Genomic DNA, 26,577 nt, shown 5'->3' with positions numbered 1-26,577 from the left:
GAAAAACTGGGTTGAAATGCAATATATAGTATGGAGTCTCATTTTTGAATACATACAAGTATAGAATGGCATAACTCAAAATCTGCAAGTCATTTGGTTGGATTGTAAATGACTTTTATTTTCTTCATTTCTCATCATATTTTCTATTATACATATTCATTGCTTATATAAAAGCACAAAATTGCAATCTATGAATTAAGAACTTCTATATATTGCCAGTTAGAAGACAGAATGAAAAATATTCTCTTCATTCTAACCACACACACACAAAAAGCTCCACAAATTACCTGCAGACTATATTCATAGAAGGTGGAAGAGGGCCTGTATGAAGAAAATAATTAATACATGAAAGAAGAAACTAGTCAATGTGGAGCTCTACTGTGTCCCGGGATCAACAAAGACAAGATATCCTTAAAATCGTCTTCCAAATTTACCCTAACATAAAACAAATCCAATGAAACCCTAATGTAATTTTTTAAGAACTTAAATGTGGAATAATTCCAAAGAATAACTTTTCCGTAGTTTTCTACAGCCAGAATATAAACACCTTTAAAAAATAAAAACAGAGATTAACTTTCTCAGAATTGGTCGACTCTTTCTTTCATGGAATTTTCCAGTTAATTTGAGAAAGTGGAATAGAATTCCAATGTTGAATTTTCCTTCTGGCCCCACTCATGTGGCAGGTGGTGATTCAGATACTACTGAGGGCTACTCAGACAAACCTCCTCATCAGACATTAAGAGGCTGTTGCACCAAGAGGGCTGGTACCCTGTCTAGAGGGGTTAGCATGTGGCTGATGTTGTATTACATTAAACCCTACTCCAAACAAATTCATGGCAATACAGCTGGAGTTCCCCTTTGTCCAACCAATGCCAAAGGGCAGGACAGTCCCTCACCCCACGTTCTTAACTATGGGTTGGCAACATGTCCCTGGATGTGTTTGCTGGCACAGTGACAGGTGCTGGCAACCAGGGTGTTGACATGGCCCAGCTTCACCCTCACCAGGTCACTGACTGGAAACCCTGGGGGCCACCACTGCGGGAATCAGCCTTCGAAACGATGGCCAACAGCAGCTAATAATAAACTAATAATCTGGGCTACATGAGAAGGAAGAAGGCATTGGTTGGTGGGTCACCCACCTTCTCAAAACACATTATAAAAAGCCTTGCGTTTCCACAGGATTGTCCTCCCAGGCTGGCAGCGGGACCCCAGCGGCACCATGTCTGCCCTGGGAATCACCGTGGCCCTGTTGGTGTGGGTGGCTGTCCTTCTGCTGGTGTCCATCTGGAGGCAGGTGCACAGCAGCTGGAATCTGCCCCCAGGCCCTTTCCCACTTCCCATCATCGGGAACCTCTTCCAGTTGGAATTGAAGAATATTCCCAAGTCCTTCACTCAGGTAAGAGAAATAGTGTTGATTTTAGGGAGAATAACTCAGGAATTGGATCTGGTATGTGTGTATTCAACTGCTTTGCAGACAAATTGTGGTTGTTCAATACCAGCCTGTTGTGAGTTAACGGAATTGACAGCATCCTGGAGCGACACTCAAAATGTGTCGCTTGCGGTGGAACTGGAGCCCGGAGCCCGTGTGCCAGGCCCTGGAGGCCCCCGCCGGTGCCTCGTCCTGGGGCTGATGATGGGGAGGCCGGCGAGGCCGGGCTGCTGCCAGGCCGGGATAACCGCGCTGGCGGCCAGATGCGCACCCGCTGAGCGTCAGCCTGTGTTTGCCAAAGCAGGAGTTGAAACGTGAAGTGTTGGGCCAGCCCGTGTGGCACCAATACCTGCCGCCTACGACTGTTGTGAACACTGAAGGGACCAACAAATCTAAACGTTAAATGAACTGATAAAGAACGCCCTCAGCATGGAGCAGGCGCTGGTGTTCGCGCTCTTGGGCGCGCGCTCTGCGGGGCGCGGGCTGGCGGCGGGCAGGAGGCACTGGCTCAAGCTCGGGCTCCCGCGCCAGAACCGGGTCCAGAACCTCGACTCCGGAAGCGGGCAACGGGGTGGTTGGTGGGCGCGCCTTAGGGAAGGGACTTGAGCCGGAGTCTGCGGAGTTGCCCGAATCCAGGCGGGTGGGGTGCGGGGCAGCTGGAGACCCCCGCGCGCCCTGCAGACGCAGCAGCCTCTTGTGGGGAGGGTCTCCCCGACCTGGGGCTGGACAAAGGCAGCCTTTCCCCACATCCCTCTGGGTTCTCTAGAGCAACAGCAATACCCGCCTGGCAGGGGTGTGGCTTAGAGCCCCGCACCTCCTCGCCGGGCCGCGGGCCTGACTTTCAGCCTCGGGTCTCCGCAGCTGGCCCAGCGCTTCGGGCCAGTGTTCACGCTGTACGTGGGCTCGCGGCGCGTGGTGGTTGTGCACGGCTACAAGGCGGTGAGGGAAGTGCTGCTGGACTACAAGGACGAGTTCTCGGGCAGAGGCGACATCCCCACGTTCCACGAGCACAGGGACAGGGGTGAGTCCGCGTCCCTGGCACGGGGCGGGGGGCACATACCACGCCCCGGGACAGTTACGGGCGCTGGCCACGTTGGCGACGGCCAAATACTAAACAAACAGTAATTATAGTAACAGCATCCGAAGGATGAAATCAGGATTCGGACGATGAACCCCGCGCGTTGCCTGCGGCGCGAGGCGCCCGGAGTCGCCCAGGAGTCGGGCCTCTCAGCGACGGGGCGAGTTCACAGGGATGGGCGGGGCTGCTTCTGAGCAGGAGTCGCCTCCCCCACCCGCCCCGCTCCGCCTCTGGGCCCGCAGGCTCCTCCCGGGAGCGCTTTCCCCTCCTGTTCACCCGCCTGGGCACTGGTGGCTTCGTCCACCGAGGTCCCCTCACCCACGCTGAGGCGTCGGAAGCTGCGGACACTGCTCGCCTCGGGCTTTGCTCAGCGCAGCTGGTGACCTCCAGAGAGGGAGCCTCTGACGTCCCGCTGGGGGGATGTCCTGAGACCGGGAAGGGGGAAGAGACCCACTGAAATTCCATCTCCCAGCCTCACCTCTGCCGTCTCCTCCACATTTCCTGTCTCCAGAGCCCCGAGTTCAGCAAATCCAGAAAGCCGCCTGTTCCCTCTCCAGGGAGAGGAAGGTTGGGGTCTGGAGGTCTGGCTCGTCTTTATCTGAGCATTCTCCCAGCCTCCTGGCTTCAGACCCCAGCAAGGCGGGGCTGCCGGCCGGCTCCCCTCTTCCTGCTTGCAGACCCGGCCTGCTGCTGCTTTCTCCTTCCTCCCTCCCTGGCCTGCGGTTTCAAACTAGATTAGAAATAACATAGTGTCCCACATGGAAGCCTCTATGAAAAGAAACCGTCAGTCCAGCTGCACCCCTGCCCTACCCACCTCATCTCATGCGGCCCCGCCCCTCTCAGGCCGGACAGCCTTGCTTCTGGAGCACGTGAGCACAGCTTTGCCAGGCACTTTCTGAGCGCCCTGCAGGTGCCTCCTAGGAGTGGTCAGTGATCAATCAGCTAATGAAGTTGCGTAGGACATGACCCTTGTTTACTGCAGAATGCCCAGAGCTGGCAGAATGTCTTATATGTGGGAGGTACCCAAAATGTATTTATGGAGGAAGTGATGATGGATAAGAGGAAGACAGAGAGCCAGGGAGAGAGGGGGAAGGGGCCCCTGAGGTGTAAATGAGCTATGGCTGGGAGTGTGCAGGGGAACAGGGATAATTTCAAGGTTCCTATCTGGGAGAAAATAAAAAGGTTTATAGTTCGTTGAGATAAGGGTGGGAATAAGTGAATATTTATTCCCTTATATAGAAAGGGAAAGAGGTGGGAAGTGTTCTTGGAGAGGCCATATGTGGTTTTATGTAGCATGGGGAAGACTCAGCAGAAAGGAAAAAGAAAGAAGGCAAATTGACCGCATGAAGAAAAGCACCCAGGAGAGGCTACATGTGATGAAGAAACCGCAGTGCAGACTGTGAGGGCCCCAGAAAGGCTCCTCCCCAAAACCTGACCAGTGGCCGGTGCTGGCAGCTCCCAGGCTGGGACATGCCTCTGTCTCTCTGTCCCTCTGTCCCCTCTGTCACTTGTTTACACCCCTGCAAACCCTGCTGTGCTCTCCCAGGCCCTCTTTAGCTCGTTTCTCCCCAAAATGGGTACTTGGAATAACCCTCTCCTGTCCCCTCTGCCTTAGGAATTACTTTCAATAATGGACCTACCTGGAAGGACATCCGGCGGTTTTCCCTGACCACCCTCCGGAACTATGGGATGGGGAAACAGGGCAACGAAAGCCGGATCCAGAGGGAGGCCCACTTCCTGCTGGAAGCGCTCAGGAAGACCCAAGGTGCGTATCTGCTGCAGGGCCCAGTCCTCATGCAGACCAGGGGAGCAGGGAGCCCTGGTTGGGACTCCTAGACTGCATCTGAACCACAGGGACCTACGGACAAGGAGAGGGTCCCGTGAGTCCACAGATACTGTGTTTTACAACTCTAGTTTCCAGCTACACACTTCAGGGAGCAAGGGTGGCTATTAAACACATGGCTTGTATCCTAAATACTGTCGAAAAGCAAAGGAAACTCAAACAGATTCAGACATTCACTATCTTTTGTAAATCGCCAGTTATCAGGGCACCTTCTCACCGGCCTTGGTGAACCTCAGCGGGTGACTGAGCCGGTGGAGGAGTCTCCTCGTGTCCATCTTCTGATTACTCCGACTGCCTGTTTTCCAGGCCAGCCTTTCGATCCCACCTTCCTCATCAGCTGCGCGCCCTGCAACGTCATAGCCGACATCCTCTTCCGCAAGCATTTTGACTACAACGATGAGAAGTTTCTGAGGCTGATGTATTTGTTTAATGAGAACTTCCAACTGCTCAGCACTCCCTGGCTCCAGGTGAAGCCACTTTCCTCTTTCATCAATCATCAACTGTATAGTTTACATTAGAAAAAGAAGGAAAATTCAGGTTATATGTGATAGACAGGAAAAGAACATAGCTTCAAAGGGTGTTTGAGTAGACATCCTAAATATTACTCCCAGAGACATCTCTGGGGCCCTACGCACCCCGTTTCATAACGTCAGGATGCGTATTGACCTGTGTGTGCACATTTGCCGTGCAGAGTGCGCACTGCTGAGGAGAATGGTGCCCAGGAAGGACACTGTTGACCCAAAATATTCTGAATAAACAATGACTACAGCCACAAATTCCGGTTTGGAGAATGTGTTGTTGGTCCAACACACAGAATTATGTTGCATCCAGAAGAAAATAGTAAAATACTTTTTTCCCTCTCTAGCTTTACAATAATTTCCCCAGCTTACTACACTTCTTGCCTGGAAGCCATAGAAAAGTCATGAAAAATGTGGCTGAAATAAAGGAGTATGTGTCTGAAAGGGTGAAGGAGCACCTTCAATCTCTGGACCCCAACTGCCCCCAGGATCTCACTGACTGCCTGCTTGTGGAAATGGAGAAGGTAGGCTTGACCCTCCCATGATGTGGGCTCTCCAGGGTGGGCAGGGAGCGCACGATTTCAGATTTACAGTGTGACCTGCACTCGCTGGTGTCCAGGCCTTCCAGCGCAGCACGCTTTTACTTTCACACACGCACTCTTGGCTTCAGCATGACCACTGGACGCAAGTCATCCTGTCTGGCTGCCAAGCTGGCCTGGGGCTTTGGGGTGGTGTGGGTGGGCCCCTTAGCCCTCTCCAGGTCCCGCTGCTCAATGCCTTCTAGTCCACAGACTTTGAGAATTGCATTTTGTCTGAGGAGAAGCCCTCGGCCTTCCTTGTGGGCATGTACTCCCCAACTGTGCACAGGTGCAAGACTTCCAGCCCTCCCCAACTTCATCCACCTGCAGCCGCTCAGGACCCTGATCCCCTGCCTCCTTCCCAGCTTGGAGAAGCTTCTTGTGTCCTTATCTTGTCCTTTCCTCTGGCTTGTGGCTCAAGAACAACATGTGGAACCCACACTGATTTCCTGGGGCTGTCTGAGCATCTCCTCCACCAGTTTGGCCCCTCATGGCAGCAGACACTAGCCCTGTAGCAGGAGGGGTCAGCAGGAGTCGTTTAGCTCCTGCCTGAGCTATGACCAAGGTCAGGGGGATGTCGCCTCTCCCAGGGTGGCCCTCATGCTGTTGAGGGAGACAGAGCCCTTTCCTGACCTCAGCAGGTTTCCAGGGAGCCTCAGTTTCCATGGCTGTGCGGTGGAGACCCTGTCTGTCACAGCTCCAAGTCACAGTTCCACTGGGAGAGCCTCTTGGACACTGTCTCCTGTGTCCCTGTGGAGCTGGGAGCTGGCTGGTTCTGTGCTGAAAGGAGACAAGCAGCTCCTTCTCCTATCTGTCCCTGGCATCACAGGAAAAGCACAGTGCAGAGCCCTTGTACACAATGGATGGTATCACCGTGACAGTGGCCGACCTGTTCTTTGCGGGGACAGAGACCACCAGCACCACTCTGAGATATGGGCTCCTGATTCTCATGAAATACCCTGAGATCGAAGGTAGGCAAGTGACTGGAGGGACACCGTGCGTGCAGATGCATCTCCCTGGATGGCCAGCCTTGCACGTTTTAGGCTGCAGCTTTCTGTTTGAAGCTGCTTGTTAACCCTCACGGTGATGTGGTGAGATGGCTGGATGCGCTGCTTTGAGGGGAGATGTTATTGTCTGTGCTGGACACCTGGTACTCTTGCACACTGGTTGGTCCATACCCCACGAAGAAGCCCCTGGTTGCAGAAAACATCCTAACACCAGAGTGGAGAGGTGGCAGGGTCTGCATTCTGCTCCATAAATAACTTATTTATGACAGAGAAGATAATGTCCCAGTTCCCCCGAGTAAGATCTGGTCTTCTAGGCAGAGCAGCTGGGGAGGTTGGAGCTGGAGGAGAGGGTCCTTGCTGGGGTGTCTTCCTCAAATGCAGATGTGAGGAGGGAAGTCCAGGGAGAAGCAGCTACAGCTGCCCTGGACCCTCGTCATTCCTTCCACAGGGCTCCTCCCAGCGGCACCTGGGGCAGTTGGGACTCTGTGCCTGGAGGAGGTGTGAGGGGTCTGGGCCTAGGTGGGCAGAGGGTCGTGCCCTGAGAAGCACCCATCTGGGCCAAGTAGAGGTGATGTGAGGGCACCCGCGTGCAAACAGGCCAGTCAGGGCTGGCTCCAAGTAAAGGGGAGGAAAGGGAGCTGCAGCCTGGCTGGAGAGTGCCCGGGGGCCCAGAGCCCCTGCCTCTCACTGGGCTGGACACAGGGCTGGGCAGCCTCTGCCCGAGGCAGTTCACAGCCGGAGTGGTGTGCGCCGCCCTCCTCAGAAAGCTGCTGCTAATGGTCACTTGTGGTCTTAAGGCTCATCAGTTCCTGAAAGCAGGAATTATAGGCTATGAAGTTATTTCCCCCAAGAAAGTCGACATGTGATGGACCCAGGGTCAGACCCTGGCTTTTCTTGTTATTTTCCTCTTCCTCTTCCTCTTCCTCCTCCTCTTCTTCTTCTTCTTCTTCCTCTTCCTCTTTTTTGAGGGGACAGGGCCTCACTCTGCTGCCCAGGCTGTGCAGTGATGCAGTCATGGCTCACTGTAGCTTCTACCTCTTGGGCTCAATTGATCCTCCTACCTCAGCCGCCCAAGTAACTGGGCCACAGGTGTGCACCACCACACCCAGCTGATTAAAATGTAAAAGAAAAAATATTTTGCCTGGGCACGGTGGCTCATGCCTGTAATCCTGGCACTTCGGGAGGCAAAGGCAGGTGATCACGAGGTCAGAAGTTCGAGACCAGCCTGGCCAACATGGTGAAACCCCGTCTCTCCTAAAATACAAAAAAATAGCTGGGTGTTGTTGCATGTGCCTGTAGTCCCAGCTACTTGGGAGGCTGAGGCAGGAGAATCACTTGAACCCCAGAGGCACAGGGTGCACTGATCGGAGATCGTGCCCCACTGCACTCAAGTCTGGCAACAGAGCAAGAATCTGTCTCAAAAAAAAAAAAAAAAAATTATAGAGACAGGTTGTTACTGTGTTTCGTCGGCTGGTCTTGAACTCCTGGGCTCAAGTGATCCTCCTGTCTTGGCCTCCCAGAAGTGCTGGGGTTACAGGTGTAGCCACCATGCCCCATCCCTGGCCTTTGCTTTTTCAATCACATGGAAATATGAAGGGTCAAGGAGCCAAAAGTTTAGGAAGGAATCCTTGCATGGATCTGCAGCAATTATAAGAGAACTTTCAACTACTCTGCACTAGGGGAACCATGGACTCAAAAAATGTTTTAAATTATTATTTATGAGGAGGTTCCAATATAGACAAAAGGAAAATAAATATGATTGACATGCATATATCCATTGCCAAATTTAACATTTATTAACATTTTGCAATACTTACGTCAGAACTCTTCAAAAGAAAATGTGTTACAGAGCCAGCCAAAGTCCACCTCCTCACATCTCCCCACCTCTCTCCCCAGAGATGGCTCCAGAATTGCTGTGTGGCTTTGCACCTTTAACAGTTATTAATTATCAGCACAATATTCATATTATTGCTGTATGTGTTTAATATTTCACCTGGGTACTGTACATAACATTTTGCAGCTTGTTTTTTTTTCACTCAACATATGATGACATTCCATGGGAAACTCCAAATACGGGAAGGCTAAGCAACTTGCCCAAGGCAGCTGTGACCTCTGTCAGAAAGACAGAGACTTTCAGACTTCAAGAAGTAGACCCTGCATGTCTGATTCTGCTCTGTAAATTCCCTTCATACTCAGAAGCATTCAGTAAACAAGCCTGGAGTAATTATCAATGCAAAGATTACCCTCCCAGAAGAAATTTCCAAAACACTTTCATTATCTTCTACTCATTGCATGAAGAGAACTGAATAAGCCATCATCAACTAAGATAATGGATGCCAAAACATCCTGTAAATAACCTCATAGAGCTTAACTCTCACTAAGTTTTTGGAGAATTTTCCAGTAATGCAAAGGACCTAGGGAAACTTAAGCACTGCTTAGGATGCTCCATAAACATCTTCTGGCTGGGTAGGGGAGTGGATGGATGGGGGTGGACAGACGGATGGATGGATGGATGGATGGATGGATGGATGGATGGATGGATGGTTGGATGGATGGGTGGGTGGATGGATGGATGGGTCAATGGATGGGTGGATGGGTGGGTGGTTGGATGGATGGATGGGTGGTTGGATAGATGGATGGATGGGTGGGTGAGTGGGTGGGTGGATGGGTGGTTGGGTGGATGGATGGATGGGAGGGTGGATAAATGGGTGGATGGGTGGATGGGAGGGTGAATGGGTGGGTGAGTGTATGGGAGGGTGGATGGATGGGTGGTTGGATGGATGGGTGGGTGGGTGAATGGGAGGGTAGATGGCTGGCTGGGTGGGTGGGTGGATGGTTGGGTGGGTGGGTGGGTGGTGGATGGATGGAGGGGTGGATGGATGTGTAGGTGGGCGGATGGATAAAGGGTGATTGAATAGATGGGTGGATGATGGGTGGATGTCCAACTGGCCATGAACCAATCCCTTAAATTTGTCCCATTCATATCCTGGCAGAGAAGCTCCATGAAGAAATTGACAGGGTGATTGGGCCAAGCCGAATCCCCGCCATCAAGGATAGGCAAGAGATGCCCTACATGGATGCTGTGGTGCATGAGATTCAGCGGTTCATCACCCTCCTGCCCTCCAACCTGCCCCATGAAACAACCCGAGACACCATTTTCAGAGGATACATCATCCCCAAGGTCCAGCGTGAGCCTAGAGCACACAGCATGAACACCATCTTATCAGCTAATCGCCTTCATGCCAGGGAGCAAGATGGGGGCCCCAAGACCCTTCCCTTTGACAGGAGTCACCGAGTGGAGAGGCTGCCCCCCACTCCCACCCTGTTGAGTGCTGCTTCCCCAGGAGTGCTCAGATTGGCCTGGTGACCAGAAAGGTGGAGGAAATCTGGAAAAGTGCCTCAGCAGTTAATGCCTGGGACTGTAGTGAATTCTAATGCCAGGAACAATCACAACCAGTTCTGGGGTTAATCCTGTGAGATTAGGGCTTTCATCTTCATTTAGACCTGACCCCTGACTGCTTTCTATCGAATCCTTCACTAAACAACTCCCTCAGTTGAAAATATACTATCTTCTATAGCATAATATTCAAAACAACATTCTTCACTGGGGGTTTCCAGGTGAAAGCCCACATTTTGTTAACATGACTCACTGAGACAGTTTTTGTTTCTTCTAGGGCACGGTTGTAGTGCCAACGCTGGACTCTGTTTTGTATGACAACCAAGAATTTCCTGATCCAGAAAAGTTTAAGCCAGAACACTTCCTGGATGAAAATGGGAAGTTCAAGTACAGTGACTATTTCAAGCCATTTTCCGCAGGTGAGAAAGATCAGAGGCAGTACCTTCCCTAGAGGAGCAGCCCACAGTCCTCATGCCCACTCCACGTGTGCTCTGCCCTTGTCCCAGGCACCCACTGACACCCGGAACGTCACTGTGTGCCCTGTTTCTATTGACAACATGACCCACATGTACTCTTCCCTGTTCAGGGAAGTTACATAACATCTTTCAGCAGCAATCCTGGGAATGAAGTGTTGTAGGTGGATTTTTTTTCCCCAAAGACTAGATATTTTACATCATTCATTGCTAAATTCTGTTTCTATTTTAACAAGACTTAGTAAAAAGCTCTCAAAGCCATATTATCCAATTCTCCCTAATTGTAAACCAGAGCTACTAAACAAAACCTAACCTTTGGTTACCTAGAATCATCACAGGAAGCATCAAAGCCTTCCTGGGATGTGACTCAGTGACTCTCTTTGAGGCACTTGTCCTCCTTCCCAGGGCCTCATCTTAGGGATTGTTGTGGGAAGATCACACAACCAACTCCATACTTTTCACACCCAATGTTGGAGCCCCAGCTTCTAACAGGGCCCTACTTCCCTCCTGTAGGCATAACTGGTGAGCACTGGGGGTGCCTTCTTTACTAGGCAGACACAGTCTTCCCAACTTAACACTGGTTTTTGTAGTTGAGCACTGGATAATTGAGGTTGATGAAGGCTGGTCCCTGAATTAGTCAGTGTCGCTGGTATTCTTCCACTCAAGTACATTTTGTGCTTCTTTTAATAGACAGAGAGGGGTGAGTCCTGCCTTGTGATGGCCATTTGCCCACAGCCTCCTCCTCCCCGCTTCCCCTAGTCTCACTGTTGACAGCGTCGTGTCTCTGAAACTCCCTCAGTGTCTCATCAATACCATTGTTACTTCTAGGAAAACGAGTGTGTGCTGGAGAAGGCCTGGCTCGCATGGAGTTGTTTCTATTTTTGGCTGCCATTTTGCAGCATTTTAATTTGAAGCCTCTCGTTGACCCAAAGGATATCGACCTCAGTCCTGCAAATATTGGGTTTGGCTGTATCCCACCACATTACAAACTCTGTGTCATTCCCCGTTCATGAGTGTGAGGAGGACCCCCTGAATCCCCTGCTTTCAAACAAGTTTTCAAATGGTTTGAGGTCTGGCTTCCTCAAACCGATTACTTTCTTTGCATATGAATATTTTAAAATAAATATTTTCCCAGAATATAAATAAATCATCACATGATTATTTTAACTACACGTGAAGTCATGGAATACCTTAATTGTTGAAGTGATTCTCACAGAGAGAGGTTTTTTTTCCTTTGAGAGTTTCGCTCTTGTTGACCAGGATGAGGTGCAGTGGTGTGATCTTGGCTCACCGCAACCTCTGCGTCCTGGGTTCAAGTGATTCTCCTGCCTCAGCCTCCTGAATAGCTGGGATTACAGGCACCCACCACCATGCCAGCTAATTTTTTGTATTTTTAGTAGAGACAGGGTTTTACCATGTTGGTCAGGCTGGTCTTGAACCCCTGACCTTAGGTGATCTACCTACCTCAGTCTCCCGAAGTGCTGGGATTACAGGTGTGAGCCACCATGCCCAGCCAGAGAGAGGTTTTAAATATATGTTTACTTTAATATTAAGTTGTAACATAACTTTCATATTATTGAAAAGCTCTTCAATCTAGCATCACATCACTTCAGTTTCAGAAACATATTGAGGTGGGGAATTTGTATTAGATTTCTCTAAAGGGACAGAGACAATAGGATAGATGTATATAAGAAGGGGAGTTTATTAGGAGAATTGACTCACACGATCACAAGGTGAAGTCTCACAATAGGCCGTCTGCAAGTTGAGGAGCAGGGAAGCCAGTTCGAGTCCCAAAACCCTACCAGTAATCCTTTCCTAATGTCAGGATGCACATTGACCTGTATGTGACATTTGCCGTGCAGAGCATGCACTGCTGAGGAGAATGGTGCCCAAGAAGGACACTGTTGACCCAAAATATTCCACATAAACCATGATTACAGCCACAAATTCAGGTTTGGAGAAAGTTGTTGGATTCACTTTATAGGATAAGTTAATAAATAAGATTTTTCAAACCCAATTGCACTATCATCCTCACAATTCTGGAGAGATTGAATGGACAAATGGTATCTTGAAGCTAAAATTAGTTAAACTAACAGAGTCAAGTGGTTTATTTTGGTCAAAAGTTTTTACCACTAGCCTAAATGGTAATTAGATTAACCTCTATGGGAAAACACAAACTAACCCCTTATGAAATAATTACTGTAGTATCTATTCCTTTGATAATACAACATTGTGTATCCCCTGTACTTGTTAGCGCTGATGTGACTCAATAATGCAAGGCCTTGATGCATTTTGCAAATGTACATGTCCACCAGTTGAAGTAGGCTTTCTATGAACCACCAGTTGATAATATTCAGATCTTCCATCACCTGGAACCTAAAGATTGGGTCTTTTGCAGATGACACTAGAGGAAAACTGCCCTTGAGTCTCACTGAAAAAAACCATACCAGGATCTTCTTACTACTCAACACTGCAGTAAAGCTTCAGTGTCTTCAGCCTTGAGTTCACGTTTCTGGACTAAAGAGAGCTCCCTTGGTTTCTTGGACTTGTCAACCTATAGGTGACTTAAAATTGAGAATATCCAAGGGAAATCTTTCTTAGAAACAGATGGCATCAGGAAGTAGACAGCTTTCCCAAGATGGTGCACCAAGACTTCATTTGACTCTTTTGCATTGACTAAGATTTGTTTTTGTTTTGCATTAATGTAAAGATGTTCAAGCTTCCTCTTTTGTTAGAAACTTTCACTACTCAAATCAAACATCCTTTAAGGTCTACCGTGCAGAGTATAGCCACTCTCACTAACTGAAACAATTGCTGACTATGTCAACTAGATATATGGGAAGAATCCAAAGTAATATTAGAACCTCATCCCATACACATTTGGGTGAGCAATTCAGGAAGCTGACTTTATCAAAAGGTTTGGTATCCTTCCCTTGGCAGATTGGTTGATTTTTTTTTTCAGTGTATAAATATTATCATTCTGTATTTGTTTCTTGATTGTAAAAACATTTGGAGAGCACTGATTATTATAATCAGAGCTAGGAAGATTATCAAATAATGTTCCTGCTGTTATTGTTTTTTATTCTTTATTTTTTAAATTTTTTCTTCTCCATAGGTTCTTGGGGAACAGGTAGTAGGTATCTGGCTACATAAGTAAATTCTTTAGTGGTGATCAAAAAAAAACTTGCTCATGCATGTTTATAGCAGCACATTCACAACTGCAAAAATGTGGAACCAACCCAAATGTCCATGATTCAATGAGTGGATAAAGAAACTGTAGTATATATATATGATGGACTACTACTCAGCCATAAAAAATAATGAGTTAATGGTATTCACAGCAACCTGGATAGGATTGGAGACTATTATTCTAAATGAAATAACTCAGGAATGGAAAATCAAACATCGTATGTTCTCACTCATGAGTAGGAGCTAAGCTATGAGAATGCAAAGGCATAAGAATGGACTTTGGGGACATACCATGGACTTTGGGAACTCACAGGAAAGGGTGGGAAGGGGGTGAGGGATAAAAGACTGCAAATTGAGTTCAGTGTATACTGCTCAGGAGATGGGTGTACCAAAAATCTCACAAATCACCACTAAAGATTGGTTGATATTTATGATCAACTAGTTTGACATTGGGAAGAAGCTACAGAACCAAAGGGATAGACTATGATTACTACTGGTTTTCTTTCTCTCTCCTCTCCTCTCCTCTTTCTTTGACAGAGTCTTGCTCTGTCACCAAGCTGGAGTGCAGTGGCGAGATCTCGGCTCACTGCAGCCTCCACTTCCCAGATTCAAGCGATTCTCCTGCCTCAGCCTCCCGAGCAGCTGGGACTACAGGCAAGCGCCACCACGTCCAGCTAATTTTTGTATTTTAGTAGAGACAGGGTTTCACCATGTTGGCCAGGATGGTCTTGATCTCTTGACCTCGTGATTCGTCCAACTCAGCCTCCCAAAGTGTTGGGATTACAGGCGTGAGCCACCACGCCCAGCCTACTACTGGTTTTCTTAAAGTATTCTTTTGCTCTTAATGAAACTGCAAAAGGTTTTCATTTTTAATTGTGAAATCCGTGTCTTCTTGAAACATCTCAGATTAATATCCCAGGAGTTCAACCTCTGTGGTACCTTACTGAATTCCATTTTGCAGGCCATACTTATTGCCTTCTGTTCTTTATCCCTTTGAAAAGGTATGTTTTTTTCCAAGAGGGAATCCTCCCTAACTCATTTTATGAGGCCAACATCATCCTGATACCAAAGCCTGGCAGAGACACAACAAAAAAAGAGAATTTTAGACCAATCTCCCTGATGAACATCGATGCAAAAATCCTCAATAAAATACTGGCAAACCGGATTCAGCAGCACATCAACAAGCTTATCCACCATGATCAAGTGGGCTTCATCCCTGGGATGCAAGGCTGGTTCAACATTCGCAAATCAATAAACGTAATCCAGCATATAAACAGAACCAAAGACAAGAACCACATGATTATCTCAATAGATGCAGAAAAGGCTTTTGACAAAATTCAACAGCCCTTCATGCTAAAAACGCTCAACAAATTCAGTATTGATGGAACGTACCTCAAAATAGTAAGAGCTATTTATGACAAACCCACAGCTAATATCATACTGAATGGGCAAAAACTGGAAGCATTCCCTTTGAAAACTGGCACAAGACAGGGATGCCCTCTCTCACCACTCCTATTCAACATAGTGTTGGAAGTTCTGGCTAGGGCAATCAGGCAAGAGAAAGAAATCAAGGGTATTCAGTTAGGAAAAGAAGAAGTCAAATTGTCCCTGTTTGCAAATGACATGATTGTATATTTAGAAAACCCCATCGTCTCAGCCCAAAATCTTCTTAAGCTGATAAGCAACTTCAGCAAAGTCTCAGGATACAAAATTAATGTGCAAAAATCACAAGCATTCTTATACACCAGTAACAGACAAGCAGAGAGCCAAATCAGGAATGAACTTCCATTCACAATTGCTTCAAAGAGAATAAAATACCTAGGAATCCAACTTACAAGGGATGTAAAGGACCTCTTCAAGGAGAACTACAAACCACTGCTCAGTGAAATCAAAGAGGACACAAACAAATGGAAGAACATACCATGCTCATGGATAGGAAGAATCAATATCGTGAAAATGGCCATACTGCCCAAGGTTATTTATAGATTCAATGCCATCCCCATCAAGCTACCAATGAGTTTCTTCACCGAATTGGAAAAAACTGCTTTAAAGTTCATATGGAACCAAAAAAGAGCCCGCATTGCCAAGACAATCCTAAGTCAAAAGGACAAAGCCGGAGGCGTCACGCTACCTGACTTCAAACTATACTACAAGGCTACAGTAACCAAAACAGCATGGTACTGGTACCAAAACAGAGATATAGACCAATGGAACAGAACGGAGCCCTCAGAAATAATGCCACACATCTACAACCATCTGATCTTTGACAAACCTGACAAAAACAAGAAATGGGGAAAGGATTCCCTATTTAATAAATGGTGCTGGGAAAATTGGCTAGCCATAAGTAGAAAGCTGAAACTGGATCCTTTCCTTACTCCTTATATGAAGATTAATTCAAGATGGATTAGAGACTTAAATGTTAGACCTAATACCATAAAAACCCTAGAAGAAAATCTAGGTAGTACCATTCAGGACATAGGCATGGGCAAGGACTTCATGTCTAAAACACCAAAAGCAACGGCAGCAAAAGCCAAAATTGACAAATGGGATCTAATTAAACTAAAGAGCTTCTGCACAGCAAAAGAAACTACCATCAGAGTGAACAGGCAACCTACAGAATGGGAGAAAATTTTTGCAATCTACTCATCTGACAAAGGGCTAATATCCAGAATCTACAAAGAACTCAAACAAATATACAAGAAAAAAAACAAACAACCCCATCAAAAAGTGGGCAAAGGATATGAACAGACATTTCTCAAAAGAAGACATTCATACAGCCAACAGACACATGAAAAAATGCTCATCATCACTCGCCATCAGAGAAATGCAAATCAAAACCACAATGAGATACCATCTCACACCAGTTAGAATGGCAATCATTAAAAAATCAGGAAACAACAGGTGTTGGAGAGGATGTGGAGAAATAGGAACACTTTTACACTGTTGGTGGGATTGTAAACTAGTTCAACCATTATGGAAAACAGTATGGCAATTCCTCAAGGATCTAGAACTAGATGTACCATATGACCCAGCCATCCCACTACTGGGTATATACCCAAAGGATTATAAATTATGCTACTACAAAGACACATGCACACGTATGTTTATTGCGGCACTATTCACAATAGCAAAGACTTGGAATCAACCCAAATGTCCATCAGTGACAGACTGGATTAAGAAAATGTGGCACATATACACCATGGAATACTATGCAGCCATAAAAAAGAATGAGTTTGCGTCCTTTGTAGGGACATGGATGCAGCTGGAAACCATCATTCTTAGCAAACTATCACAAGAAGAGAAAACCAAACACCGCATGTTCTCACTCATAGGTGGGAACTGAACAATGAGCTCACTTGGACTCGGGAAGGGGAACATCACACAATGGGGCCTATCATGGGGAGGGGGGAGGGGGGAGGGATTGCATTGGGGAGTTATACTTGATATAAATGATGAATTGGTGGGTGCTGACGAGTTGATGGGTGCAGCACACCAACATGGCACATGTATACATATGTAACAAACCTGCACGTTATGCACATGTACCCTAGAACTTAAAGTATAATAAAAAAAAAAAAAAGAAAAGGTATGTTTTTTCCCTTGACTATGATGATAACTGTCTCCTTCCATCATTTTGTCAACTCCTGTAACTTTTTCTCTGATTATAATTCTGCTGTTATGACCTGACACTGAAATGTTTATTTTTAAGGTCTAGAAAAAGCAATGTTTTCTCACAGTATAACTTGATTTTGTACTCTTGGCTTTTCTTGGTATGTCTGAATTGTTCAATGTAATCAGGAAACTTACCATGCTGTTATTAAGAGCCATGTATTCCCCAATCAAGGAACTAATTTTCTTGTTTACATTCCTCTATAATATGGTGTACACTCATCACACTGGACACACTCTTCCTGTGTCTGGTTAAAGTACCTTTTCTTCAGGTTTGACTTTCAGTTTATCTAAATGGGCCTTTAACATTCGTATTTCTAGCAGGAACCTTAAAACTTTCAGTCTCTACTTACCTATTACCCAGTTCCAAAGCCATTTCCACATATTTAGATATTGTCACAGCAGTACCACATTCCTGGTAACACAATTTGTCTTAGTCTACTTGAGATGCTATACTATCATAGACTGGATGGCTTTAACAACAGAAATGTACTTCTCACAGTTCCAGAATCTGAAAAGTCCAAGATCAGGAGCTGGCTGATTTGGTTCCTGGTGAGGGCTCTCTTCCTTGTTTGCAGATGGTTGCATTCCTATCATGTCCTCAGATTGCACTTCCTTGGTTCATGCATGTGGGTAAGGTCAGGAGAGGTGGGAAGATTTTCCTGCTTTTATAAGGCCACTGATATCATGAGGGTCCCACCCTTGTGACTTAATCTAATCCCATACCTCGAAATATTACCACACTGGGGGTTAGGGCATCAACATATGCATTTGAGGAGCGACATAAATACTCAGTCCTTAACACAAAGCGGGTGGTTGTGGTGGCCACGGTCAAATACTCAGGACAGGAATTCATGGTGGAAAGCTGCAGTAGGGAAATAGGAGAGGCACTGGGAAGTGGGCTGTTCTCTCCTCAAGGACAATTGCCTCTTTGTGAATGCAATAATCTTCATTAAATGTTAAAAAAGGGATGGGTAGTAGTAACCTCTACCAGGTTTCCTTTTAGGTCTGGGAGTGTGGGGTGAAGGTTGTGGCAGAGAGCCAAGCCAGGATCATGTCACAATTGTGTAATTTGAAGGTATCTTACTTAGTCTGTTTAGTGTTGCTATAAAGGAATACCTGAGGCTGGGCAATTTATAAAAAGAAAAATAAGTTTATTTGGCTCGTGGTTCTTTAGGCTATACAAGAAGCAAGGCACTAGCATCTGTTTCTCATGAGGGCTTCAGGCTGCTTCCACATATAGTGGAAAATGAAGGGGGAGCTGCTGTGTGCAGAGATCACATGGCAAGAGAGGAAGCAACAGAAGGGGAGGGAGGTGCCAGGTTTTGTTTTCTTTTAACAAGAAGTTCTTATGAGAACTAATGAGTGAGAACTCACCCATCCCAAGGGAGGACATTAATCTATTCATGAGGGATCTGTCCCCATGGTCCAAACACCTCTCATTAAGTTCCATCTCCAACACTGGTAATGAAATTTCAACATGAGATTTGAAGAGGTCAAACAAACCAAAGTACAACAGAAGAGAATATTGGGCCTGGGAGTCTGACTGGCAAATATACTTTAAGTCAAGGAGCTATGTGCGTGCACAGGTGGCAAAGGCAATGTTGACATCTGCAATACTGTCATAATGAACCAAGGTGCAGTAACCCAACTGGCAAAGTTAGAGCCCCAATTAAGGGTGGGGCAAGCAAACAGTTTTTTACATTCCAGCGTTTTGTCCCCAAATGGGTGATGTTCTATTGCAAATAGGTTTTAAATCACATGGCCTGATTTGGGTGTGTGTTGTTAATAGACTGTGAGGTTGTTTGTCAATTAAAACACTGGCCTGTGGGCAGGCCCTGTGGCTCAGTTGTTGGTTTGTTTGGTCACAGGCAAGCCAGGAAAGTCTCTAGGTTGTAGGCTTGTAGTAGCCAAAATTGATGGCTTGTTGTTCTTAGCATTCATGCTGTTGGTTTAAACAATGGCTTACTTGGAAGGTTTTGGCCTCTGGATTGCAAACCAATGAAAGCACCCAGACCAATATAGTAAGGAGATCAATAGTACACAGAACAGTGTGCAGCTGCATTTGACTGGCTTTTGTTGTTTATTACTGAATTTCCTCCAGAATGTACTACTGCCAAGAAGGGGTTGTCTGGTTTTTTCATTATTGGATATAGTATTGATTTTATTATCTCCAAATTTTTATTTACTAAGTGGAGTGTTCTACCTTCCTTTTTGGTACTGCATACTGCTTGTGGGAATGACCCTGTAGAACTAATTTTAAACTTCTTGAAGGGAATCAGAGGGAGATCCTGGATTATTTATCTTCTTATGGCTGAAATATTCAGAAAGTGGGGGAGGGGCCAAGATGGCCAATTAGAAGCAGCTCTAGCCTGTGGCTCTGACCTAGAAGAACAAACACTGTGAGTGAATCCTGCACCTTCAGCTTAGGTATCCAGGTTCTCACTGGGACTGACTAGGCGATTGGTGTGATCCATGGAGAGTGAGTAAAAGCAGGGCAGAGTGACAGCCCACCCAGAGGCCACACAGGGTAAGGGAAACTCCCACCCACAGCCAAGGGAGGTGGCGAGTGATTGTGCTACTGCATCAGGGAGACCACGTTCTTCCCATGGATCTGTGCAACCCACAGATCAGGAGATCCCTTCATGAGCCCGTGTCACCAGGGTGGATCCCAAGCACAGATCTGTGCAGGCTTTTGGTGGCTGCTTGGGTTGCAGCCAGCAGTAGCACACTGGAGACTGCCTAAGGTGACTGAGTTTCCAGGGGGAGGAATGTCTGCCATCATTGTGTCTCCATGTGGCCATTTTACCCTGCTTGTGCCAGGGAGACTGGGTGGTTTGGACCAGGAGGAATTCCCCACAGTGCAGCACAGAGGCTGTGGCAGATTGTGGCTAGCCTGCTTCTTTAGGTGGGACCCAGGTCCATCTCTTCCCTCCCTGCGGGAATTTCAGCAACTCCAGCCAGAGGTTTGCAGACGGAACTCTGATCTCCCTGGGATGGAGCCCCTGTGGGGAAGGGCAACCGTGGTCTCCAGTTCAGCAGACTCATCTTTCCTGCCTGCTGGCTCTGCCTGCTGGCTCTGAAGAGTCCAGGCAGCGTGGACATGGGGGATTCCAACCAGTGTAATGCACCCACTCTGTCAAGGGACAGCCAGAGTGCTTCATTAAGCAGGTCCCTGATCCCATGCTGACTGACTGGGTGAGATCTCACAATAAGGTTTGCCAGACATCTCATACAGGAGAGTTCCAGCTGGCACCAGGCTTTTGCCCCTCTGGGAAGGAGCTCTCAGAGGAAGGAGCAGGCAGCCATCTTTCCTGTTCTGCAGCCTCTGGTGATAGCTTCAGGTGAAGGAGGGACCCCAGCAGATAGGGTCTGGAGTGGACCCCCAGCAAACTGCAGCAACTCTGTGGAAGAGAGGCCTGACTATTAAAAGAAAAACAAACAGAAAGCAACAACAACAACAACAGCAACAAAAAGGACCCCACAAAAACCCAATCCAAAGGTCAATAGCATCAAAGATCGAAGGTAGGTAAAACCAAGAAAATGAGAAAGAAATCAATGCAAAAAAGTTGAAAATTCAAAAAACCAGAGTGCCTCTTCTCCTCAAAATGATCACCGCACCTCTCCAGCAACAGCACAGAACTGGGCTGATGCTGAGATGGATAAAATGACAGAATTAGGCTTCAGAAGGTAGATAATTAACTAACTTTGCTGAGCTAAAGGAGTATGTTCTAATCCAATGCAAAGTTCTCTCAGTGGAAACCCTACAAGCCAGAAGAGATTGGGGGCCAATATTCGACATTCTTAAAGAATTTCCAACCCAGAATTTCATATCTGGTCAAACTAAGTTTTATAAGTGAAGGAGAAATAAAATCCTTTTTAGACCACAAATGCTGAGGGAATTCATCACCACCAGGCCTGCCTTGCAAGAGCTCCTGAAGGAAGCATTGAATATGGAATGGAAAAACTGTTACCAGTCACTACAAAAACACACTGAAGTACACAGAGTAATGACACTATGAAGCAACTACATTAACAAGTCTGCAAAATAACCAGCCAGCATCATGACAGGAACAAATTCACACATATCAATATTAACCTTAAATGTAAATGGGCTAAATGCCCCATTTAAAAGACCCAGAATGCTAAGCTGGATAGAGTCAAGACCCATTGGTGTGCTGTATTCAAGAGACCCATCTCATGTGCAAAGACACACATAGGCTCAAAATAAAGTAAGAGAGGAAAATTTACCAAGCAAATGGAAAGTGAAAGAAAGCAGGGGTTGCCATCCTAGTTTCTGACAAAACAGACTTTAAATCAACAAATTCAAAAAAGATAAGGAGGGCTTTACATAATGGTAAAGGAATCAATTCAATAGGAAGAGCTAACTATCCTAAATATATAGGTACCCAATATAGGAGCACCCAGGTTCATAAAGCAAGCTCTTAGAAACCTACGAAGAGACTCAGACTCCCACACAATAATAGTGAGAGACTTGAACACCCCACTGTCAACATTAGAAAGATAATTGAGGCAGAAAATTAACAAAGATATTCAGGACTTGAACTCAGCTCTGGATCAAGTGGACCTGACAGATATCTGTGGAACTCTCCACCTCCAAACAACAGAATATACATTCTTCTCAGCACCACGTGGCACTTATTCTAAAACTGATCACACAATTGGAAGTAAAACACTCTTCAGCAAATGCGAAAGAGCTGAAATCATAACAAACAGTCTCTCAGACCACAGCATAAACTAGAAGTCAAGATTAAGAAACTCACTCAAACCCAAACAACTACATGGAAATTGAACAACCTGCCTCGCAATGACTCCTGGGTAAATAATGAAATTAAGGGAGAAATCAAGAAGTTCTTTGAAACTAATGAGCACAAAGAGACAATGTACCAGAATCTCTGGGATGCAGCTAAAGCAGTGTTAAGAGGATAATTTATAGCACTAAATGACCACACTGAAAAGCCAGAAAGATCTCAAATTGACATCCTAACATCACAACTGAAAGAACTGGAGAACCAACAGAAAATGGATGAATTCCTGGACACATACACCCTTCCAATACTGAAACAGGAAGAAGCTGAATCCCTGAATATATCAGTAATGAGCTCTGAAATTAAGGCAGTAATAGCATACCAACCTAAAAAAAAAAAAAAAAAAAAAAAAAAGGCCAGGACCACATGAATTTACAGCTGAATTCTAACAGAGGTACAAAGAGGAACTGATACCATTTCTTCTGAAGCTATTCCAAACAATTGAAAAGGAGGGGCTCCTCCCTAATTCACTCTATGAGGCCAGCATCATCCTGATACCAAAACCTGGCAGAGATACAACAAAAAAGAATACTTCAGGCCAATATTCCTGATGAACATCAATGCAAAACTCCTCAATAGAATAATGGCAAACTGAACCCAGCAGCGTGTCAAAAAGCTTATCCACCACAATCCAGTCGGCTTCATCCCAGAGATGCAGGGCTGGTTCAATATATGCAAATCAATAAACACAATTCATCACAAAACAGAACTAAAGACAATAACCACATGATTATCTCAATAGATGCAGAAAAGTCCTTCCATAACATTCAACATCCCTTCATGTTAAAAACTCTCAAAAACCTAGGTATTTAAGGGACATACCTCAAAATAATAAGAGCCATTTATAACAAACCCACAGCCAATATCATACTGAATGGGCAAAAGCTGGAAGCATTCCCCTTAAAAACCAGCATAAGACAAGGACGCACTCTCTCACCACTCCTATTCAATATAGTATTGGAGTTTATGGCCAGGGCAATCAGGTAAGAGAAAAAAATAAAGTGTATTTAAATAGCAAGAGAGAAAGTAAAATTGTCTCTGTTTTCAGATGACACAGTCCTGTATCTGAAAAACCCCATGGTCTCAGCCCAAAAGCTTCTTAAGCTGATAAGCAACTTCAGTAAAGTCTCAGGATACAAAAATCAATGTGCAAAAATCACAAGCATTCCTGTATACCAACAATATACAAGCAGAGAGCCAAAGCATGAATGAACTCCCATTCACAACTGCTACAAAGAGAATGAAATACCTAGGAATATAGCTAACAAGGGAAGTGAAGGACCTCTTCAAGGAGAACTACAAACCAGCTCAAGGAAATCAGAGAGGACACAAACAAATGGAAAAACATTCCATGCTCATGGATAGGAAGAATCAATATCACAAAAATGGCCATACTGCCCAAAGTAATTTATAGATGTGATGCTATTCCCATCAAACTACCATTGACATTCTTCACAGAATTAGAAAAAACTACTTTAATTTTCATATGGAACCAAAAAAGAGCCTATATAGCCAAGACGATCCTAAGCAAAAAGAACAAAGCTGGCGGCATCAAGCTACCAGACTTCAAACTATACTACAAGGCTACAGTAACCTAAACAGCATGCTACTGGTACAAAGACAGACACACAGATCAGTGGAACAGAATAGACAACTCAGCAACAAGGCCACACACCTACAACCATCTGATCTTCAAGAAACCTGGTAAAAAAAAAAAAAGTAAAGGGGAAAGGACTCCCTATTTAACAAATGGTGCTGGTGGCTGGGCATGGTGGCTCACACCTGTAATCCCAGCACTTTGGGAGGCCAAGGCAGATGTATCACGAGGTCAGGAGATCGAGACCTTCCTGGCCAACATGGTGAAACCCCGTCTCTACTAAAATACAAAAAATTAGCCAGGTGTAGTGGCGCACACCTGCAGTCCCAGCTACTCAGGAGGCTGAGGCAGGGGAATCACTTGAAATTGGGAGGTGGAGGTTGCAGTGAGCTGTGATCGCACCACTGCACTCCAGCCTGGTGACAGAGCAAGATTCCGTCTTAAATAAATAAATAAATAAAATTGTGCTCAGACAACTGGCTAGCCATATGCAGAAAGCTGAAAGTGGAACCCTTCCTTACACCTTATACAAAATTTAACTCAAGATGGATTAAAGACTTGGAAGTAAAACTGAAAACTATAAAAGCCCTAGAAGAAATCCTAGGCAATACCATTCAGGACATAGGCACAGGCAAAGATTTCATCACGAAAATGTCAATAACAATGACAACAAAAGCAAAAATAGACAAATGGGCTCTAATTAAAGAGTTTCTGCACAGCAAAAGAAACTATCATCAGCACAGACAACCTACAGAATGGGAGAAAATTTTTAACAAATTTACAAGAAAAAACAATCCCATTAAAAAGTGGGCAAAGGACATGAACAGACACTTTTTCAAAAAAGACATTTATGCGGCCAACTAACATATGAAAAAAAGATTAACACCAGTGATCATTAGAGAAATGCACATCAAAACCACAATGAGATACCATGTCATGCCAGTCAGAATGGCAATTATTAAAAAGTCAAGAAACAGTAGATGCTGATGAGGCTGCAGAGAGACAGGAAGACTTTTATACTGTTGGTGGGAATGTAAATTAGTTCAACCATTGTGGAAATTCCTCAAAGACCCAGAACCAGAAACATCATTTGACCCAGCAATCCCATTACTGGGTATATACCCAAAGGAATATAAATCATTCTATTATGAAGATACGTGCATGTGTGTGTTCATTGCAACACTATTCACAATACCAAAAACATGGAATCAACCCAGGTGACCATCAAGGACAGTCTGGATAACACCACACAGCCATAAAAAGAAATGAGATCATGTCCTTTGCAGGGACATGGATGGAGCTGGAAGCCGTTATCCTCAGCAAACTAATGCAGGAACAGAAAACTGTATATTCTCACTCATAAATGGGAGCTGAATGATGAGAATACATAGATACATGGAAAGGAGCAACACACTGTGGGGCCTATGGTGGGATATGGTGGGAGGGAGAGCATCAGGAAAAATAGCTAATGCATGCTGGTCTTAATACTTAGGTGATGCATTGATAGGTACAGCAAACCACCATGGCACATGTTTACCTATGTAACAAACCTGCATATCCTGCACATGTTCCCTGGAACTTACCAGAAAAAAAAAAAAAAGGAATATCCTTGATATTTGATCTTAATTGAAAATGCCACATTTCTTTAGTATAAAAAAAATTTTTAAAGAGAAATATTCAGGAAGGACTTAGGGACAGTGAAAGTTAAGCTTACATGGGTCCTATTGCAGATGGGCAGCTACCTGGTCCATGGGACATTGTACGGTTAATGGATCTGGCCTCTAGCCCTTATGGAGTGGGGACAGGAAGAAAATGTCATAAAGCTAGGAGACATTATTAAAGGTCCTCATTTATAAGCAGTCTTTGTATACATAGAGATGAAACATATACCACTTTAAAGATAGGAAAGTGTGATGGGAAGGTTTTTCCAAGTTGGTATAAGGTGTGAGTCCACAAAAAACCCTTCAATTAAGAGAGTAAGGTTTGGGGCAAGACAGATACCTATTTAGAGATCCATTGCTGAACTGGTATTTGAAAAGGGGTTGTTTTAGGAGACCACTATGCTTCTTTGTTAAATCAGCTATCTTGGGCCTAGCAGGGAAATTAAAGTTTTATTCAATGCCTCTTTCAAGAGTCCAGCATTGTGTATCTTGACAAGTGAAATGGTTACTATAGTGCCTTGGTTATTATCAGTAGTGACTCCAACTCCAGAAGGAATAATGAATGATAAGGATATATCTGTATATACATTTGCTTGCAGACAATGCTTCTGCCATTACTACTACTGGTGGACTTACAGAATGCCATTTCCACAACCATGATACTACAACACAGCATTGCTGCTGATCAAGGAACTCTTCACAGCAAAGGAAGCACTTCAATGGGTCCACGCTCATGGAATTAACTTGTCTTACCATGTTCCCCACCACCCTGAAGCAGCTGGTTTGGCAGACTAACGGAGTGGCCTTTTGAAGACCCAAAGTACTAGCTAGGTGGCAATACCTTGCAGGGATGGAACAAGATTCTCTAGAAGACTGTATGTGCTCTGAATCAGTGTCCAATATTGAGTCCTGTTTCTTTTGTAGCCATAATTCACAGGTCCAAAAATCACAGGGTAGAAATGAGAGTGGTATCCCCATTATTACCCCTAGTGACCCATGAGCAAAGGTTTTGTATCCTGTCTCCATGACTGTGCTCTTAGGTCTTAGCTCTGAAGGAAGAAATCCTTCCACTCAGAGACACCCTAGTGATTCCACTGAACTGCAAGGCTGCCACTGGCCACTTCGGGCTACTTATGCCTCTGAATCACCAGCAAAGAGGGAGTTACTGGCTGGGGTGACTGATCCCGACTACTGAGTGGAATCTGGACTACTCTTTCATAAGGAAGAGTATGTCTGGAATACAGGAGATTTCTGCAAAATTTTATTGAAATTACAATGGACTTATATGTCCTTAGGCAGGAAGGACATC

General features: G+C 45.5%; 1 protein-coding gene across 1 annotated transcript; it reads left to right on the top strand.

Moving 5' to 3' along the window:
* The first annotated feature begins 1,191 nt into the window (after positions 1-1,191).
* Positions 1,192-11,470, top strand: LOC111522057 (cytochrome P450 2E1). Its single transcript, XM_026448245.1, has 9 exons — positions 1,192-1,396; positions 2,291-2,450; positions 4,123-4,272; positions 4,657-4,817; positions 5,216-5,392; positions 6,276-6,417; positions 9,447-9,634; positions 10,128-10,269; positions 11,152-11,470. The coding sequence occupies exons 1-9, from the start codon at positions 1,220-1,222 to the stop codon at positions 11,334-11,336; spliced, it is 1,482 nt and encodes a 493-aa protein (XP_026304030.1). The 5' UTR covers positions 1,192-1,219; the 3' UTR covers positions 11,337-11,470.
* The last annotated feature ends 15,107 nt before the right edge of the window (positions 11,471-26,577 follow it).

Source organism: Piliocolobus tephrosceles, chromosome 9 (assembly GCF_002776525.5).
Source record: "Piliocolobus tephrosceles isolate RC106 chromosome 9, ASM277652v3, whole genome shotgun sequence".
Taxonomy (NCBI): Eukaryota; Metazoa; Chordata; class Mammalia; order Primates; family Cercopithecidae; genus Piliocolobus; species Piliocolobus tephrosceles.
Note: the sequence above shows the minus strand (reverse complement) of the source record. Positions and strands in the feature narration are given on the sequence as shown.